Source organism: Hylobates moloch, unplaced genomic scaffold, assembly GCF_009828535.3.
Source record: "Hylobates moloch isolate HMO894 unplaced genomic scaffold, HMol_V3 SCAFFOLD_9, whole genome shotgun sequence".
Taxonomy (NCBI): Eukaryota; Metazoa; Chordata; class Mammalia; order Primates; family Hylobatidae; genus Hylobates; species Hylobates moloch.
Genome location: NW_026652284.1, coordinates 9,957,473 through 9,977,656, shown reverse-complemented (window position 1 = coordinate 9,977,656; position 20,184 = coordinate 9,957,473). Strand labels below are relative to the sequence as shown.

Genomic DNA, 20,184 nt, shown 5'->3' with positions numbered 1-20,184 from the left:
CCCCCGATATCCTGGTTTGCAAGTATGCACTGATCTGCTGTCACTATAGATTAGCCTTTTTTCTTTTTCTTTTTCTTTTTCTGAGACAGGATCTTACTCTGTCACCTAGGCTGGAGTGCAGTGGCGTGATTACGGCTCACTGCAGCCTCGACCTCCCCGGGATCAAATGATCCTCCGATCTCAGCCTCCCAGGTAGCTGGGCCACAGGCACACGCCACCAAACCCGGCTAATTTTTTTGTATTTTGGAGAGACAGGGTTTCACCATGTTGCCCAGGCTGGTCTCGATCTCCTGGGCTCAAGTGATCTGCCCACCTTGGTCTCCCAAAGTGCTGGGATTACAGGTGCAAACCACTGTGCCTGGCCCTAGTTTGCATTTTCTAGAAGTGTATATAAATGGAATTATACAGTGTGTACTCTTTTTTGTTCTGGCTTTTCCACTCAGCATAATTACTTTGAAGTTTGGCCGTGTTGTTGTATATACTAGTGGTTCATTCCTTTTTATTGCTGAATAGTATTCCATTATATGGCTATACTACTTGGTGGACATTTGTGTTGTTTTCAGATTTTAGATATTAAAAATAAAGCGGCTGTCAATATTTATGTATAAGTCTTTGTAGGGACGTATAATTTCTTTTGGGTACGTACTTTAGGATGGAGTGGCTGGATCATATAATAGGTGTGTATTTAACATTTTAAGAAACTTCTCAACTGTTTTTGAAAGTTGTTATACCATTTTACATTCTCACCAGTCATGTATGAGTGTACCAGCATTTTGAGCCTGGAGAATAGGAAGATGAAGGTGACAAATTTTCTAGTAATGAAGCCACTTGACTTTGGAAATATTCTTAAGAGTGACTAAATAATAGGTCATGCTTGGACTACTTCAGCTTTAGAGGCAACAGTGCATAAACTATCTGGGTTCAAATCCCAGCTTCACCACTCTGTAACTATGTGGTCCTGCATAAAATACTTAACTTCGTGGTACATTGGTTTCTTTATCTGTAAAATGGGATTAATGATAATATTTACTGCAAAAGATTCTTGTAAGAATTAAATGAAAATTGGCTGGGTGCGGTGGCTCAAGCCTGTAATCCCAACAATTTGGGAGACTGAGACAGAAGGATTGCTTTAGATGGAAGGGTCGAGACCAGCCTAGACAACACAGTGAGATCCTGTCTCTACAAAAAAAATTAAAAATTAGCTGGGTGTGGCGGTGCATGCCTGTGGTCCCAGCTACTCCAGAGGCTAAGGCAGGAGGATCGCTTGAACTTTAGAGTTTGAGCTTACAGGGAGCTATGATTGTGCCACTGCACTGTAGCCTGGGTGACAGAGCAAGACACCGTCTCAAAAAAAAAGATGGGGAGTGGGGAGAATTAAATGAAAATGATATGAAAAGTGCTTAGCAGAGTGCCCGGCACCAAAATAAGGGCTTAATTGATGACAACAATCATCAATAGTATATGTTCTCTTAGAAGATATATATATATATATATTTTTGTTGTTGTTGTTGTTGAGACAGAGTGTTGCTCTGTCGCCCAGGCTGGAGTGCAGTGGCGCAATCTCAGCTCACTGCAAGCTCCGCCTCCCGGGTTCATGCCATTCTCCTGCCTCAGCCTCTCCGAGTAGCTGGGACTACAGGCGCCCGCTACCACGCCCAGCTAATTTTTTGTATTTTTAGTAGAGACGGGGTTTCACTGTGTTAGCTAGGATGGTCTCGATCTCCTGACCTTGTGATCCGCCCGCCTCAGCCTCCCAAAGTGCTGGGATTACAAGCATGAGCCACTGCGCCCAGCCAGAAGATATATTCTTAATGGGCTATAGTCAGTTTGCTATAATTGTGTCATAAGAATTCGTGCATCAGGAACCTCTAGGAATTTTGAGCAGAGAGGGATTTAATACAGGCAGTTGGGCTGGGTGCAGTGGCTCACGCCTGTAATCCCAGCACTTTGGGAGGCCCAGGCAGGTGGATGACTTGAGGTCAGGAGTTTGAGACCAGCCTGACCAACATGGCGAAACCCTGTCTCTACTAAAAATACAAAATTAGCTGGGCGTGGTGACGCTCACCTGTAATCCAAGCTACTTGGGAGGCTGAGGCAGGAGAATTGCCTGAACTTGGAGGCGGAGGTTGCAGTGAGCCGAGATTGCGCCATTGCACTCCAGCCTGGGCGACAGAGCGAGACTCTGTTTCAAAAAAAAAAAAGGCTGGGTGCGGTGGCTCATGCCTATAATCCCAGCACTTTGGGAGGCCAAGGCAGGCGGATCACAAGGTCAGGAGATTGAGACCATCCTGGCCAACACTGTGAAAACCTGTCTCTACTAAAAATACAACAACAACAACAAAAAAATTAGCTGTGCGTGGCGGTGGACGCCTATAGTCCCTGCTACTCGGGAGGCTGAGGCAGGAGAATGGCGTGAACCCGGGAGGTGGAGGTTGCAGTGAGCCGAGATTGCACCACTGCACTCCAGCCTGGGTGACAGAGTGAGACTCTGTCTCAAAAAAAAACAAAAAACCAACAACAACTACAACAACAACAAAAACCAGATGGTTAGGTACTTACTCACTTATTGAAAAGGCTTAGGAGAGTAGACCCAAGGTTAGGCCTTCAGGAATGACTTCCAGATAATTTGCCAGGGTAGGTGCTACCTCTGTCCTGATCAAGCAGTGGGGAATCAAGAGGCTGTCACTGGAGCTGTTGAGCTCAAGTGCATGTCCTTGCAGCTGTGATCCAGGGATCAAGAAGTTGCTGCTGCCCCCACTGCAAGTGTTTTGTGACACCTGGAAAAGCAATGACAGGACATTGGAATGTGGGCTTGGCTTCTACTTCTGTGAAGATTGGCTCTTGACCCCCATGAAGCTGGAGACTGGACATTACAATAGGAAACCTCGGTGTTTCCAATATCCTGCCTGCCCATCTGCTGATATTTGCAGCAATCAAAAGCAGCAAGAACAGCAGTCCTCTGCCTCATTTCCACTTTCCAAATTGTCCATGAGTGCGCCTAATTGGTGGTACCTAATTCCCATCCAGAACTCTAGCTGCCATGGAGGGAAGCATTTTGTGCAATATAGAGCAAATTATGGGTGCTTTAGTCCCCGCCTTAACCACGGAGGAGACGTTCCAAGACCTCCAGTGGATGTCTGAAACCTCGGCTAGTACCGAACTCTATATGTACTGTTTTTCTTATGCTTGCATACCTGTGATAAAGTTTAATTTATAAATTAGGTACACTAAGAGATTAACAGTGTTAACTAATAATAAAATTGAACAGTTAAAACAATATACTGTCATAAAAGTAATGTGAATGGGCTCACCCCCTCTCCCAAATTATCTTATTTTCAGGTAACTGAGACTGCAAAAAGCAAAACCACAGATAAAGGGAGACTTCTGTGTATATGTGATGGAAGGATACTTTTATGCTTTTTTAGTCTATTATTATTTTTTTTAGAAGACTTGGGCCTTTGTTAACAACTGTAATGATGTATTTCCAGTTTGCCCAAGAGATAAATGTTGATGTATTCTGTATCATCACTGGCTTTCGAGATGATTTTCAGAAAACTTGTTGGCCGGGTGCAGTGGCTCACGCCTGTAATCCCAGCACTTTGGGAGGCTGAGGCAGGCAGATACATGAGGTCAGGAGTTCGTGACCAGTTTAGTCAACATGGTGAAACCCTGTCTCTACTAAAAATACAAAAAAATTAGCCAGGTGTGGTGGCGCATGCCTGTCATCCCAGCTACTTGGGAGGCTGAGGCAGGAGAATCGCTTGAACCCCAGAGGTGGAGGTTGCAGTGAGCTGAGATCATGCCACTGCACTCCAGCCTGGGTGACAGAGTGAGACTCTGTCTCAAAACAGACAAACAAACAAAACAAAACAAAAAGAAAACTTTCTTTCCTATCTGGCCTCACTTAGGGATGGAAGTTCTTTTAATGAGATTTATCTGCTAAGGGTAGACAAGAGAGTTTCCACCGAACGGACTACACAATATGCGGGCTTATTGGAACTGTTGGAAAATGTTAGAAGCAGGGATTTTTGAAACTTAACATAAGGTATAACATAAGGCAATCTCTACTGAAAAACATTTTATGTTGATTGGACTGTAATTAGAAAGATTTAAAAATAACTTTGGATAGTATTCATTAATTTACCAATCCATTGTTATATTCAACACTTTTGAGCTGATGTCTTTTAAAAATAAGTTTATCTGTTGGAGGGTGGTGTATGAATTAGTGTATCTGTAATTGTATGAATACGGAGTATTCTCATCTTTGTATAAGACAGTGTGCTTCTATTTTAAATTTATTTTTAACTATAGATAGGCTTGCTAGGTTGGTCATTCCACAGCTTGATCTTCTTTCCGTTTTTGAAGTAAAGGTGACTTACTAATGGTCCTCAGTAAACAGAGTGATGGGGCAAGCTAACTTATATTTAAATTGTGCTGAGAATTGAACAACTCTAGTAATGTTTCCCTTCCAACTTCAAACATACCTGTTCAGTTTCTTCAACATCCTGATAAGAGCTGATCTCCTCAGAACTCTCCCCTCTCATCAGACAGAGGACTTGGGCATGCTCTAATCTCTTACTGTTAATTATTCTTTTTAGTTTTAAAGCCCTTTAAAGTAATCTTTCTGTAATTAGATTGTTGAGTAGATTGTCTTTAGTAATATGGTGGTCTTAAATTTTGTGTGGATTTTCAGATTGTTACATGGTTGCAGAGGCTTTCATTCATGAAGTTGAAGTTTACCATATCATGGTATTTCAGGAAAAAAAAAATCATGGCCCTCTGTGATAAATTAAATATCACAACCACGTAAATGTCATCTTTTCAATGAAACTGAAAGTGCTTAGGAATGGGACTCTTTTCCAGTCTGTTTTTGGCTTTAAGCTGTAAGAAAAATATTTTAACACTGACAGTAGTAAACCTATGAAGCTAAAGAACAAAGCCATACTCTCCCCAGCTTTGTAAGTCACCTGCGGAATTGTGAATTAAATTATTCTAATTGCAAAATTTGGGGTCTTGGCCGAAAGGACACAGGTTGAATTTGAAGAAGAGGCAGCTAGAAAAATTGGTGTAACTTTCACATGAAGATAATTTGCACAGAATGTAATTGAAAGAGAATAAATATGGAGCTCCATGATGTCCTCTTTGAGTCTATTTCTGATATTTACTTACATTTTTTTTCCCCAAAGGCTCTCCTTTAGGCAGTCCTGAAAAGAGGAGACACAGTGCTGAAATAGAAATAAAGATTAAGTATCTCTGATCCAAAACGCTTGGGACCAGAAATGTTTCAAAGTTTGGATTTTTTCAGATTTTGGAATATTTGCAGAATATTGTATTAGTTGAACATCCCTCTTCCAAAATCCTCCAATGAGCATTTCCTTTGAATGTAATGTCGGCACTCAAAAAGTTTCAGATTTTGGATTATTTCGGATTTCAGATTTTTGGATCAGGGATGCTCACCTGTAACAGGCAGAAATAATAGAAAATAACAGAAATAACATAAAATAGCACTGTTCTTTGGAAGATCTTAGTACCTTATTTGAAAAGATTTTTACTATTCATTCATCCACCACCCATCCATTCATCCATCCATCCATCCATCCATCTTTCCATCCAACAAGTATTTATTGAGTGCATATATCTTACAAGGCATGGTGCTGGCCCTGGGAGTGAGGATGTAATGTTACCATTTACATAAAACAAACAGAGGCCTGGGGTGGAGGCAGACTCTCCAGAAATATGAACAAACAAGCAAAATACAGGTAAGCAAGGTGCTGTGAGAGAGAATAATGGAGAGGGTGGGGTAGGTTTGCATTGGGAAGGTTGCTGAGACCAGAAGAATGAGAAGTGGTTCTGTGAAGAGTGAGAGTGCCTGGGCAGAAAGGACAGCAAGCTCTCAAAGACTCCAAGGCAGGAAAGGAGCTTGATTTGATCTAGGAACTCCTGCAGTAGTGAGTGAAAATGAGAGTGACATTTTATAGCTTCCATCTGGAGACACCATGGAAAATAAAAGTTCTATTCTCCCAGTCTAGAATTGTCCATGTTAGCTGTGACCAAGTTCAGCTCTGTTCACCAAGCATTCCTCGTCTGCTGTTTGCCAAGTGCTATGCTAAGTGCACTGGGGACATAAATGGTCCACACCCTTAGAGAACTTGGTGATGAGGCTGTAGAAGCTACTAGTAATACAGATGTTTTAATTTACAGGCAAGCCTGAGATGATACGGTGCAGACTGTATAATAGTCACTGGCATGTGTATTTTGCTTTACAGCTTAAAAGCATTCACACATACATTTGCCCATTTAATTTTCATGGTAACCTAAGTCATTTCCTCAAAAAGTGTAAACATGGGCTTATGAGACATATGGAAGCCCACCCAATTTGAGGAGCAGGGTCTCTGTCATCACTGAGTTGAATTTCAGTGTGTAGTCTGCACCTGTGCTCTCCCCTTGAAGAATCACATTATAGAAAATGAAATCTAGAATGACTACAGAGGTTACTTAGTTCATCTATACATTTTCATATACATTTCAGTAATTATTTTGCTACATAGGAAGTGAATTTAATTTGGAGTTTTTCCTGCTGCCTTCCATGAGGGCTTTCATCCCGAGCCCCATTCTTGTGTATGAGGAGAGGAAGTCTTGGGCTTGAGTGTGGCTCTTAAGTAAATGCTGTTGACTTTGTTGTTCTGTATGGACGCTTTTATCAGGACAATAAAGGGTAAATAGGGTGATCTCTGCTCCTGTGGAGAGGTCGAATGGTTACATTACACAATCTTCTAGAGCATCTTGCAGCAAATACATGGGTTATATTAAAAATTGCAATCATATCATTTTTTATAGTAAATTGCTGACCTTATGCAGCGGAATCAGCTTTATTGAATTTCGCCAAAAATGCGTTTATAATTCTGCCATACACACATGATATTCATGTCCTTGCTGTCCATGTGGAAATGTCCCTTTTTATGATGTTAAACAAATTAAATCGACTTTCTCCTGAGCTGCCGTGCCTCACCTTTAAGATCCATTCTCAGGAGTCGAACCTCCATGAAGCCGAGCTCATCTCCATTAGCGCGGATGCCATTACGCAGAGCACTGGAGGCTGGTGCATTAGGCAGCGTTATCCCAGCAGCACGGATTCGGCTTGGAGATTCTTTAGAGGTGACTCCAGGGCAGTAAATGTATTTCACGCATACTGCCTGAACACTAACAAGGCCTTACCATAATTACTCTGTTTTGGGGAAACGGTAGGTATTTGTTTAAAAGGATTTCGTGGTGAACCAAGAATATACATGTGTAGTTAGTTCTCGCTATTCACTTGTGAATGATTCATTGTAGAAGTTTTTTTTTTTTTTTTTTTTTTTTTTTTTTTTTGAGACAGAGTCTCGCTCTGCCGCCCAGGCTGGAGTGCAGTGGCGCGATCTCGGCTCACTGCAAAGAAGTTTTATCTTATACCAATTTTTCTTTAATTTTCTGCAGCTCTACTTCCCTTCCAACCAGTTTGGTATCAGGGATGCAAACTAATTTTAATGTTAGTCTAACAAAAATACAAGCAGAAAGTTATGGCCAGGCACGGTGGCTCATGCCTGTAGACAGTCCCAGCACTTAGGGAGGCTGAGGCAGGTGTGGAGTTCGAGACCAGCTTGGCCAACATGGTGAAACCCCGCCTCTACTAAAAATACAAAAATTAGCTGGTGTGGTGGCAGGTGCCTGTAGTCCCAGCTACTCAGGAGGCTGAGGCAGGAGAATCTCTTGAACCTGGGAGGTGGAGGTTGCAGTGAGCTGAGATCGTGTCGCTGCACTCCAGCCTGGGCGATGGAGCCAGACTCTGTCTCAAAAAAGAAAAAAAAAGTTATACTGCATACTGCATACTTAGATGAAACATAAACATTTAAAAACTATCTCTGGGCTGGGTGTGGTGGCTTATGCCAGTAATCCCAGCAGTTTGGGAGGCCGAGACAGGCGAATCACGATGTCAGGAGTTCAAGACCATCTTGGTCAATGTGGTGAAACTCCATCTGTACTAAAAATACAAAAATTAGCTGGGTGTGGTGGCAGATGCCTGTAATCCCAGCTACTTGGGAGGCTGAGGCAGGAGAATCGTTTGAACCTGGGAGGCAGAGGTTACAGTGATCTGAGATCGCGCCATTGTACTCCCAGCCTGGGAGGCAGGGCAAGACTCTGTCTCAAAAAAAAAAAAAAAAATCTGCTTTTTAGATTCATTTGCTCTAAGTTTGTTCATGCCTGTTATCTGTATATTTATATCTATGTTTATATCAATTGTTGGTTCCCATTTTAGCACATAGAGGCAGTATGAGTCACTGGAAAAATCATCTATCCATTTACTAATTATTAAATATGCATTTCCTCCATGTGCCAACATTTTTGCTAAACATTAAAAATACAAAAATAAGATTTAATATTTGTAGTTTAGTGGGATTCCATGATATATAAACAGATGTGGTGTGGGTGATAAAATATTATAGGTGCTATAATAGGTATCTGAGTGGAGGCCTGGGGGGAGAGCGATCAGTTTTGTGGTAGGGGAGGAGAACTGGTGGGGAAGAGGTTAAAAAGGTGCCTCCATTCATGGAGGAGGTCCCCTTTATCCGAGCCCTGCAAGAGGATTAGTTGTTTTTAAGGTCTGAAGCGGAGTGGTGACTTTTGTCCATGCAGAGGATGTAATGGGGCATAGCCACTAAGGCGAGAGATCGAGGAGACAGCTTGGAAAGGTGGGCAAAGGTGAGATCCGGCAAAACCTGGCATGTGTTACCTCAAGAGTGTGGATTTTGTTATGTGGAGGGTGGGGAAACCACGGAAAAGTTGTATGTGGAATAGTAAGTTTCATACCAGCGTTTTAGAAAGCTCTCTCGAAGGTAGGGCAGGCATTTAGGAGAGGGGAATGATGGATGAATCAGGGCAGTTATTATGGGGATGGAGAGGATGGATTAGAGAGTGAGGAAGTAGAATCTCTTGGGAATTGGTGGCCGAATGGATGCAAGAGTGAAGAAGAGGGAAGAGTCTGGGCTCACTGTCCAGATTTTTGGCTTAGGGAGCTGGTGTGGAGGATAGCAGATGAAAGAGTGGACCAGGAGTGAGAGACGCTGTGAGGAGAGAAGGCCCAGAGGGAGGTGCGGGGGACCCTGTTGTGTGGTTAGCGGATGCCCCACAGTCAGGCAGTTGCGCTGGCTTCTGCCTTTCAAAGTCGCTTCCACAGGGTGACCGTTAGGCTTGTTCTTTGACGCGGACATTGTTAAGTGGTTTCACTGAAATTTGAGACTCTCTGAAGAAAGGGAAGATGGCATTTATGAAGCAAGTGTTATTTTATCTGGAAATGATTTCTCAGGGATAAGCCTGTCACTCTGCCTCCTGGTAAAGTCTGCTTCTCCCTCCAAGAAGAGAAGGTCCCACTGATTCGGGTCATGGTCAGAGTGGGCTGCTACTCCCACCTTCCACTGAAAACTCAGCTTCCAGAAAGCTCCTCTCCCCTCCTTTGTTGTCTGTTTCCTCATCTACTCTTTCCTGAGTTTGTCCTTCTCTGTTATATCTGCATGTGTTTCCACTGATCTGCTTGTGACAGTCAACCTGTTTGCTGATCTGGCCTCAGCAATTTTCAGGGCTTCCCTGCACACCTATGATGTGATGGTTAGTTCCCTGACCTTGCATGCACCTCGGTTTTCTGGTAGCTGTTGGTCTTTGTGGTACCTTTACTCCTACAAATCAGTGGAGTCAGAAGTTTACAAAATGTGGGCCGGGCGCAGTGGCTCACACCTGTAATCCCAGCACTTTGGGAGGCTGAGGCAGGTGGATCATGAGGTCAGGAGATTGAGACTATCCTGGCTAACATGGTGAAACCTTGTCTCTACTAAAAATACAGAAAAAAAAAAAAAATTAGCCAGGCGTGGTGGTGGATGCCTGCAGTCCCAGCTACTCAGGAGGCTGAGGCAGGAGAATGGCGTGAACCCGGGAGGCGGAGCTTGCAGTGAGCCGAGATCGCGCCACTGCACTCTAGCCTGGGTGACAGAGCGAGACTTCTGTCTCAGAAAAAAAAAAAAAAAAGAAGTTTACAAAATGTGTGGAGCTGAGGCAGAAAGCCTAAAAGGCAGACTCCAAAAGGGGGGATAAAAATGATCAGGACGTTAACTTACTTCCTGGGAGATCCCAGAGCACACGCAGAGTCATTGAACTCCATGATACTCATTCCAGGTCACCTTGAAGAGGCAGGGAGAAGGGCATTTTCGCTTCTTGAAGCTTCTGCTCCACGGCCAGTCCAGCCTGATCTTAGAGCTCTCTTGGCGTTGCAGCTGTGGTCAGGTTTTCCTTTTAAATGACTGCAGCCTTCAGATGCCCACGCAGTACAGTCCAGATCTAATGCCTGGAGCTGAAGGTGGACCTGGTTTGGTGGTGAATTATGATCCACAGCTTTGAAAGCATATAGGCTGTATGCTTTTTTTTTTTTTTTTTTTTTTTTTAAGGCAGAGCCTCACACTGTCACCCAGGCTGGATTGCAGTGGCGCGATCTTGGCTTACTGCAACCTCCATCTCCTGGGGCTCAAGCGATCTTCCCATCTCAGCCTCCCGAGTAGCTGGGATTACAGATGCGTACCACCATACACCATACACCAGAGGCATCGTCCTCAGTCTGCTTTTGTCCAGCCTTCCCGTGGAAAGCAGCATTCTTCTTGATCTGGGGCTGCAGTAAATCACATGCTGGCCATCGTGGGAACACATCCCATCCCTTCCCAAAACCACCTGCAGGACTGACCCTACCCCCTAATAACACCTTACACCAACCTGCTGTGTCTTTTACTGACCATTCCTGTCCAGGATAGTTACTGTAGCAGTCTACTTTGGTGGGCTTTTACCTCTCCTATCTGCTTTTTTTTTAATTTACAAATTTTAAATTAAAAAAAATTTAAATGAAAGGTTTGGACATTGAGTATTGTTACCCACTCACTTCTGGTGACTCTTCAAGACACTGACTCGAAGAGCCTTCCTTCTTCCCTACATAGAGTCAGGGGGAGAGATGGGGAAAATGACAGAGGACAACATGCTAAAAATGATTTTCAGTGTAAAATAAGGGAGGGAAAAACGAATGTTTGAGGAAACCCAAAAAAAGCACCTCTCATTACAGTAATTAAACCGCAGCGTTTAACCTATCAGAATGTGCTGCATATGTGAGAGACAAGCCAGGGAGCTCTGTGTTTGAAATTAGAGCTCTAATCCTCAGGGAAGAGAATAGTTAAATAATTTGTTTTTGAGGTGTGAGAGCAGAGCTGGCAAGGTGTGAGAGTGTGTGTGTGTGTGTGTGTGTGTGTGTGTGTGTGTGTGCATGTGTGCGCATGCACCCGTGAGGGTGAGGGGCCGCAGTGCCTGTGTTTACCAAGAATACCCTGGAGGTCGATATTTATCAGCACCTGTATGCTGTCAAGAAGCACACAGGCTGCTGTTGCCTGTTCATTAGGTTTTCAGAAGAGTCCGGGCCTCACCTGTGGCCGGGAGTTGCATCATAACAGTAGAACTTGCTTCATTCTGGCCCTCTGGGACACACAGGAATAGATTTGAGAGACAGGATGAGACATACAGAGAAAGACACAGGCATTAGGGGAGGAAGAAAGCCGAATGATCCTGGAGCATGTCCTTGGTGCAGGCACTGCTGGACAAAGCAGTCCATCTCGGTGGGCTGGCACTGTGGAGCCAGCGTGGACATTCCACTGAACACGAGGCGAAAGGGGCAGCCCAGAGGCCTGCCACTGAAACCCCCTTCTGCAGGCACCCTCTGCCAGTGCTCAGCGCTGTCAGCAGGGCGCCTTCTCTGCTGGGATGAGGGGTTGGGATGACAGGGGTTCACAGTGTCCTGCCTGCCCTTTCAGCAGCATAACGTTTGTCTTTCTGGACTCCTGGCTGGAGCTGGTGATACTGTGAACATGCTACCCCTCTGGAAGCTGCTCCATGTCTCCCTGTATCCCCAGAGCATGGCAGCTGTGATCAGAATTCCACAGGGTGGGGCTGTTGAGGATCCATGCACATCCGTCCCTGTACCCCTCATTAGGGACTTGGGTTGGGGAGTGCCTATCTGCACGTGTTCTTTTTCCGCTCATGCTCTCTGTCGGTCTCTGTGCAGGGTTTCTATTACACTAATAAGGAGCACTGGGGACGCTGGCGACAGTGTGATAATCGTCCCCTTGGAGGGCCAGAGGCAGTCGGTGTGCGCTGACCTCATCCTGGGGGAGTGCTGATGAAACTCTGGCTTGGCCTTACTGCCTGAGCACTGTGCCTGATGTGGAGGGTTAGGGGGCAGGGTTGCCGGGCTGTTTCTTCTACGGCTTCGTTGTTACCAGGCATGCTTGTCTTTGGGGCATTTCATCAAAACTTCTTTAGTTTTGCTTAAGAACTTTAAAGAGCTGATGAGCCTAATGGAAACTTTTCAGTAATAACTCAGTACAGGAACACACTTCACAAATACCAGCTAATTAATCCTCAGAGCACCCTGGGGACAGGGGAGAGTATGGTAATGGCACTGGTGATTTTTATCCCCATTTTATAGACTGAGAGACTGAGGCACCTGGAAGAATCTGTGACTTGGGCCAGAGGGAGGGCACAAATCTGGAAGCTGAGGTTAGAGTGCTTTGCCTTTTGGCCTCTCTTGGGACTGTTGAGTCTTACCTTAAAGTCGTTTGAGTAAGTCATTAAGTAAAGCCAGTCACCCTAGATCTTGCCTCTTCTCTCATCTTTCTTTTTTTTTCCCCACTTGATACTAGGTCTTGGATGTAACTGATATCCATCAATACAGATCTCTAGCATCAATTTTAGTAACTGCCTTGTGTTCTGCTGAAAATATATGCCATAATTTATTGTAACCAGTCCCCTTGATTATCTTCATTTTTCACCATTACAGCAACTCTTCTTTAAATATCCTTGCGAAATAGGTATTACTTTTGTGATTACCTTTGTGGGGTAAAAACCTCAGAGTTAGGCTGGGCGCCATGGCTCACGCCTGTGATCTCAGCACTTTGGGAGGCCAAGGTGGGCGGATCACTTGAAGTCAGGAGTTTGAGACCAGCCTGGCCAACATGGTGAAACCTCGGCTCTACTAAAAATACAAAAGTTAGCCAGCGGTGATGGTGAGTGCCTGTAATCCCAGCTGCTCGGGAGGCTGAGGCAGAAGAATTGCTTGAACCCTGGAGGTGGAGGTTGCAGTGACCCGAGATCGCGCCACTGCACTCCAGCCTGGGCAACAGAGTGAGACTCTGTCTCAAAAACAAAAAACAAAAAACCTCAGAGCTGCTAATCCTAGGTTAAAGAAAATGGACTTGTTTTCATTTTAAATGTACATTGCTAACCTGTGCTTTAAAAAGGTCATTTCAGCTTACAGCCTCAACACCAGTTGGCCAGTGCCCCGAGCACAAGTCTCAAACTTCCACATTGTCAAGTTCACAGTTTCTTCCTTTGTCTAAGCATCGAAAACCCTTCCCCCACTGCAAGGGCATAGAACTATTTGCCTACCTTTTTTTTTTTTCTTTTAATGATTTTAGTTTTCTTTTATGGAATTTGTATTGTTGCTAGTTGAGTAACAGGGAATATGACTTTATTTTTTCCTGTTGACCAACTGGATAGTCTCAGCACCATTTATAGAACGATTTATTTCTTTCCCCACTCATTTGACATGTCACCTTTTTCATCTACTAAATTCTTAAATATACTGATGTGTCATCAAGGACATTCTATTCTCATTCATTGCTGTACTTGTCTGTTGTTATGCTAATACCGCAATGCTTTTATTATTATAGATTTGTTACACATTTTATTTGTTAGTATTCGTTGTACTCTTTTGTTATTGTTCTTTCTTCGAATATCCCTGGCTTTTCTAGCCCTTGTATACTTTTTTTTTTTTTTGAGACTCAGTTTCACTCTTGTTGCCCAGGCTGCAAGTGCAGTGGTACGATCTCATCTCACCACAACCTCCGCCTTCCAGGTTCAAGTGATTCTCCTGCCTCAGCCTCCCAAGTAGCTGGGATTACAGGCATGCGCCACCACGCCCAGCTAATTTTGCATTTTTAGTAGAGATGGGGTTTCTTCATGTTGGTCAGGCTGGTCTTGAACTCCTGACCTCAGGTGATCCGCCCACCTCGGCTTCCCAAAGTGCTGCGATTACACATGTGAGCCACCACGCCCGGCCCCCTTGTATACTTTTTAAGACATTTTAGAATCACTTTTATCATCTTCTTGATCCCACCCCACCCCTACCCACTGCAAATCAAAGAAGAAGATCCCTTTGAAATTTTGATGATAATTACATTCAACATAGAAATTACTTTGGAAGCTGGGCGCGGTGGCTCATGCCTGTAATCCCAGCACTTTGGGAGGCTGAGACAGGTGGATCATTTGAGGTCAGGAGTTCAAGACCAGCCTGATTAACATAGTGAAACCCCATCTCTCTACTAAAAATACAAAAATTAGCTGGGTGTGGTGGCGGACGCCTGTAATCCCAGCTACTCAGGAGCCTGAGGCAGGAGAATCGCTTGAGCCTGGGAGGGAGAGACTGTGGTGAGCTGAGATTGCACCACTGCACTCCAGTCTGGGCGACAGAATGAGACCCTGTCTCAAAAAAAAAAAAGGAAAGAAATTAATTTGGAGAGAATTGGTGTCTTTGCAGTACACACTCTTTACATCCACGAATATGGGGTATCCTTCAAGTAAAATATGTAATGCCCCTCATTGATGGTTTTGTACAGTTCTTGCATAGTTCCTGCATATTTCCTTTAATTCTGAGTACCTGTATTTTTAATTTATTGTTCTTGCTTTAGGATATTTATTTCCATTATATTTTCTAATTGATCTTTGCCAATAGTTAGGAAAGCTATTGATTTCTGTGTTTTTAAAATTATTTTATTTTTAATAGTCCTAATTGTTTTTCTTGGTTCTCTTAGATTTTCTCAGTAGCATATCACATGAAAATAACATTTTCCTTTTCCAATGTCGTATGATTTTATTATTATTATTTTGACTGGCCCTTCTAGAACTTTAATTAAATATGAGTGCACAAGGAGGTACATTGGGAGGTACAATCACCCCCTTTTCTTTAAAGCATTAATTTAGAGATGAAGGGCATAGGAATATAAGAGACATAGCCATGATGATTCCTAGACTTTTCAAAGTCCTTGCTTTGCAGGACTTTTTCATCTATTTTACTTTCAGTTTTTCACCTATTTGGTCCAGTATTTATTCTTTGGCCAAAAATGGCTTGACTTGCTGAAAACCACCTTATTTTAGAGAAGAAAATAAACATTATTTCTATTTTGTCAAGCAGAAAAGCTGAAAGACATTGGAAATAACTCCCAGTGCCTTGGCAAACAGATCAGTGAGTAGACCCCTGTGTGAGACAAAGCCACTGCCTGGAGAGGATGGTGCGGGGGCTGGCGGTCCATTGCCACGGCTGCTGCAGCTCTCAACACCACGGCAGCCTCCCCTCACCACCACCCAACAGTATACAGCCTGAGCGGAACGGGCAAGTTTTTGGCCGAAAGAGTAAATGAAACATGGACGCTGTAGGACATCATCAGAAGTGATTATTTATTCTACAGAACTAGAGACTTCTCTTCTCTCAGAGGACAACTGACAGCAGCTTCTGTGTCATCAGGCTGCTGCCCTCACCCTGTGACAGATTGTGGTAAAGGATGGAACAGGGGGTCATTTGATGATCTCAGGCCTGGGGAGCTGCGAGGCTGAGTTCTTGCGTTTTCAGTCTCGCCTCCCCTGGTCCACTCTGCGTTGCTGCCAGATGATAAGATTCCAGTTCTGCTTTCGGCGTGTGTCTTCCCTGCACTCCTTTGGGTAGTTTCTATTGCTCCTCGGATCAAGTCCTGTTGTCTGCTTATATTCTTTCTAATCTGATTTTTTTCCTCCATCTTTTTTTTTTGAGACAGAGTTTCACTTTTGTTGCCCAGGCTGGAATGCAATGGCACGATCTCGGCTCACTGCAATCTCTGCCTCCCGGGTTCAAGCGATTCTCCTGCCTTAGCCTCCCAAGTAGCTGGGATTACAGGCGTCCTCCACGATGCCCAGCTAATTTTGTATTTTTAGTAGAGACGGGGTTTCTCTATGTTGGTCAGACTGGTCTCGAACTCCCAACATCAGGTGATCTGCCAGCCTGGGCCTCCCAAAGTGCTGGGATTACAGGCATGAGCCAACATGCCTGACCTTCCATCTTTTACATTTAACAGCTTCAAATTTCCAGAAAAGTGGAATAGCGTATGAACACCCAATTACCTTTTCTTTCTTTCTTTTTTGGAGATGGGGTCTCACTCTGTCACCCAGGCTGGAGTGCAGTGGTGTGATCTGGGACCACAGGTGTGCACCACCAGACCCAGCTAATTTTTTGTTTGTTCGTTTTTTGGTAGAGATGGGGTTTCGCCATGTTGCCCAGGCTGGTCTCGAACTTCTGACCTCAGGTGATCTGCCTGCCTCAATCGCCCAAAGTGTTGGGATTAGAGACATGAGCAACCACGCCCAGCCTCCCAGATACCTTTTATTCAGTTTCTTAGTTGTTAACATTTTGCCACCTTTTTTTTGAGACGGAATCTTGCTCTGTCGCCCAGGTTGGAGTGCAGTGGTGCAATCTCGGCTCACTGCAACCTCTGCCTCCCAGGTTCAAGCAATTCTCCTGCCTCAGCAACCAAGTAGCTGGGATTACAGGTGCACACCACCACGCCCAGCTAATTTTTGTATTTTTAGTGGAGGCGGGGTTTCACCATATTGGCCAGGCTGGTCTTGAACTCCTGACCTTGTGATTCGCCTGCCTTGGCCTCCCAAAGTGCTGAGATTACAGGGGTAAGCCACTGTGCCTGGCCCATTTTGCCACTTTTACTTTGTCTCACTCTCTACACACACACATATATACACACACAAACCCTAATCTGACCATGTAAAAATAAATTGTAGATATCATGACACTTCACCTGTAATTACTTCAGCATATACCTCCTCAGATACGGCCATTCTTCCACACATAACCACACCATGTTACCACACAGAAGAAAGTTAACATCTGTTCTCGTTTTACTTGTCATTAACTTTTTTTGAGGAGTTCCAATCAATTGTTTTATATAATATCACACATTCTGCATTTGTCTCATTGTTTCCTCTTGATAAGATTAAAAGTAAACATTTTTGGCAAGAACAGTTAGTAACGTTGTGTGCTTATTATTGCATCACAGTAAAAGGTGAGAAAGATCAGATTCTTCCAGTATTGGTGATGCTAATTTGATTGGTTAATGAGATGACTACCAGAACTCTCTATATTAAAGGTACATTTTCCCTTTTGTAATTAACAAGTAATCTGAGAAGTGCTTCTTTGAGACCATGTTATCTGGTTACTCAACAACCTTTCATTCAGTGGTTTTAGTATCCATTGGAGATTCTTGTTTCAGCTGACTTTCTCTGGAACTTTAACAGTTGTGATTATGTAACTGTATTATTACTTATTTATTTATTTATTTTTGAGACGGAGTCTTGCTCTGTCGCCCAGGCTGGAGTGCAGTGGCGCAATCTCGGCTCACTGCAAGCTCCGCCTCCTGGGTTCACGCCATTCTCCTGCCTCAGCCTCTCCGAGTAGCTGGGACCACAGGCACCTGCCACCACGCCCGGCTAATTTTTTTTGTATTTTTAATAGAGACGGGGTTTCACTGTGGTCTCGATCTCCTGACCTCGTGATCCGCCCTCCTCAGCCTCCCAAGGTGCTGGGATTACATGCGTGAGCCACTGTACCCGGCCTTATTACTCATTTATTATCTATTATTTTTCTATAAAGAGCTCTCTCATTTTTCATCTTCTGTTTCTTTCTCATCTCACTTTCATTTGAGTGTTATTATATACTCTTTAGTTCAGAGTGCTGTAATCTATTATTGTCATTTTTCTTTCTTTTTATCTGAGACAAGGTCTCACTCTGTGGCTATCTTCCTGCCTCAGCCTCCCGAATAGCTAGGATTATAGGTGTGTGCCACTGCGCCTGGCTAATTTAAGAATAATTTTTTATTTTATTTTATTTTTTTAGAGACAAGGTCTTACTGTGTTGCCCAGGCTGGTCTTGAACTCCTGGTCTTTAGCAATCCCTTCACCTCCCCTGCACACTGCCCCCTACTGCCCAGTAGCTGGGATTACAGGCGTGAGTCATGAGGCCCAGCTCTTTTTCTTTTTCTCTTGCCTTCTTTTCTCCACCCACCCCCAACACATGTGTATGTATCAAAATCAAGAAGATAACTATAAAATTCTATTACCAGATGTACAGACTATATTGAAATTTAGTCAGTTGTCCTAATAATGCCCTTTATAGAAAAAGAAAAAGATTTTTTTCTAGTCCACCATCTAATCCATGATCGTGAGTTGCATGATTGTCCTATCTCTTTACCCCCCTTAATTTGGAACAATGTCCTGCAGTCTTCCTTTGTCTTTTATTACCTTGACATTTTTGTAGGATAGAGGCCAGTTTTGTACACTGTACTTAATTTGGATTTATCTGATGTTTCCTCATGACTAGATTTCATTTGTGCCTTTTTGGTAAGAATACACAGGAGTGGTATTGTGTCTTTGCAGCATCATAAAAGGACATTGATTTTGATTTGTTCTGTGATTTCACTTTGATCTGTTGGTTGAAGTGGTATCTGCCAAGTTTCTCCACTGCAGTTATATTTTTTCCCTTTATAATTAATAAGTACCTTTTGAGGAGATACTTCGATACTTCGACACTATGTGAGTAGCCTGTTTTTATCAGCTTCATGAATATTGCTAATGATTCCTCACTGAATCAATTATTATGAAGATTGCTGAATCCTCATATCAGTTATTATAAGGATTGCTAAATGGTGATTTTCTTTCTTTCTTTCTTTTTTGGAGACAGAGTCTCCCTCTGTCATCCAGGCTGGAGTGCAATGGCATGATCTTGGCTCACTGCAGCCTCCATCTCCCGAGTTCAAGCAGTTCTCCTGCCTCAGCCTCCTGAGTAGCTAGGATTACAGTTGCGCACCACCACGCCTGGCTAATTTTTTTGTATTATTATTATTTTTTTTTAGTAGAGGCGGGGGTTTCACCATGTTGGTCAGGCTGGTCTCGAACTCCTGACCTTGTGATCCACTGACCTCGGCCTCCCAAAGTGCTGGGATTACAGGTTTGAGCCACGGCTCCCAGCTGCTGAATGGTGATTTTCTAATCCTCTTACTATTGAAATGTATTCTTGCTGGTATAGAACTCTAGATTGGCAGTTATTTCTACACTTTAGAAATGTTATTTCAGGCCGGGCGTGGTTGGTCACGCTTATAATCCCAGTACTTTGGGAAGCCGAGGCAGGCGGATCACCTGAGGTTGGGAGTTTGAGACCAGCCTGACCAACATGAAGAAACCCCATTTCTACTAAAAATACAAAATTAGCCGGGCATGGTGGCACATGCCTGTCAGCTACTCAGGAGGCTGAGGCAGGAGAATCGCTTGAACCTGGGAGGTGGAGGTTGTGGTGAGCTGAGCCCCATTGCACTCCAGCCTGGGCAACAAGAGCGAAACTCTGTCTCAAAAAAAAAAAAAAAGTTGGGCTGGGCGCGGTGGCTCACACCTGTAATCCCAGCACTTTGGGAGGCTGAGGTGGGTGTATCACGAGCTCAGGAGATTGAGACCATGGTGAAACCCCGTCTCTACTAAAAATACAAAAAATTAGCCAGGCGCGGTGGTGGGAGCCTGTAGTTCCAGCTACTTGGGAGGCTGAGGCAGGAGAATAGCGTGAACCTGGGAGGCGGAGCTTGCAGTGAGCTGATGTTGCGCCACTGCACTCCAGTCTGGGTGACAGAGCAAGACTCTGTCTCAAAAAAAAAAAAAGTTATTTCATTATTTTCTGGCTTCTATTGTCATCTTTCAGTCTTGTTATTGCTCCTTTGAAGAAGATGAAACACGTTTTTATCTTCTGGCTGCTTTTAGATTTTTTTCTCAATCTTTGGTGTTTTTTTCAAAAGTAGTTTTCCTATGTGATGTTCCTGAGTTGGTTTTCTTTGTAGTTACCCTGTGTAACACAGAATCTTTGAATATTCGGCCTGATTGCCTTGTTAGTTTTACAAAATTATTAATCATTATCTCTTTTAATTTGTTCTGTCTTGTTCACATTCTCTTCTCTTTCTTGGACTCCAGTTGTAATTGTGTTAGACCTTCTTT

The 20,184-nt window shown here is 43.7% G+C and overlaps 1 protein-coding gene across 1 annotated transcript in view; it reads left to right on the top strand.

Annotated features, from left to right (window-relative positions):
* The first annotated feature begins 11,921 nt into the window (after positions 1-11,921).
* Positions 11,922-20,184, top strand: part of IL11RA (interleukin 11 receptor subunit alpha) — a 51,392-nt gene continuing 43,129 nt past the window's right edge. The window contains exons 1-2 of the mRNA XM_058444403.1: positions 11,922-12,032; positions 12,119-12,200. Coding sequence (XP_058300386.1) covers positions 11,922-12,032; positions 12,119-12,200 — 193 coding nt within the window. The remainder of the gene's footprint in view (positions 12,033-12,118; positions 12,201-20,184) is intronic.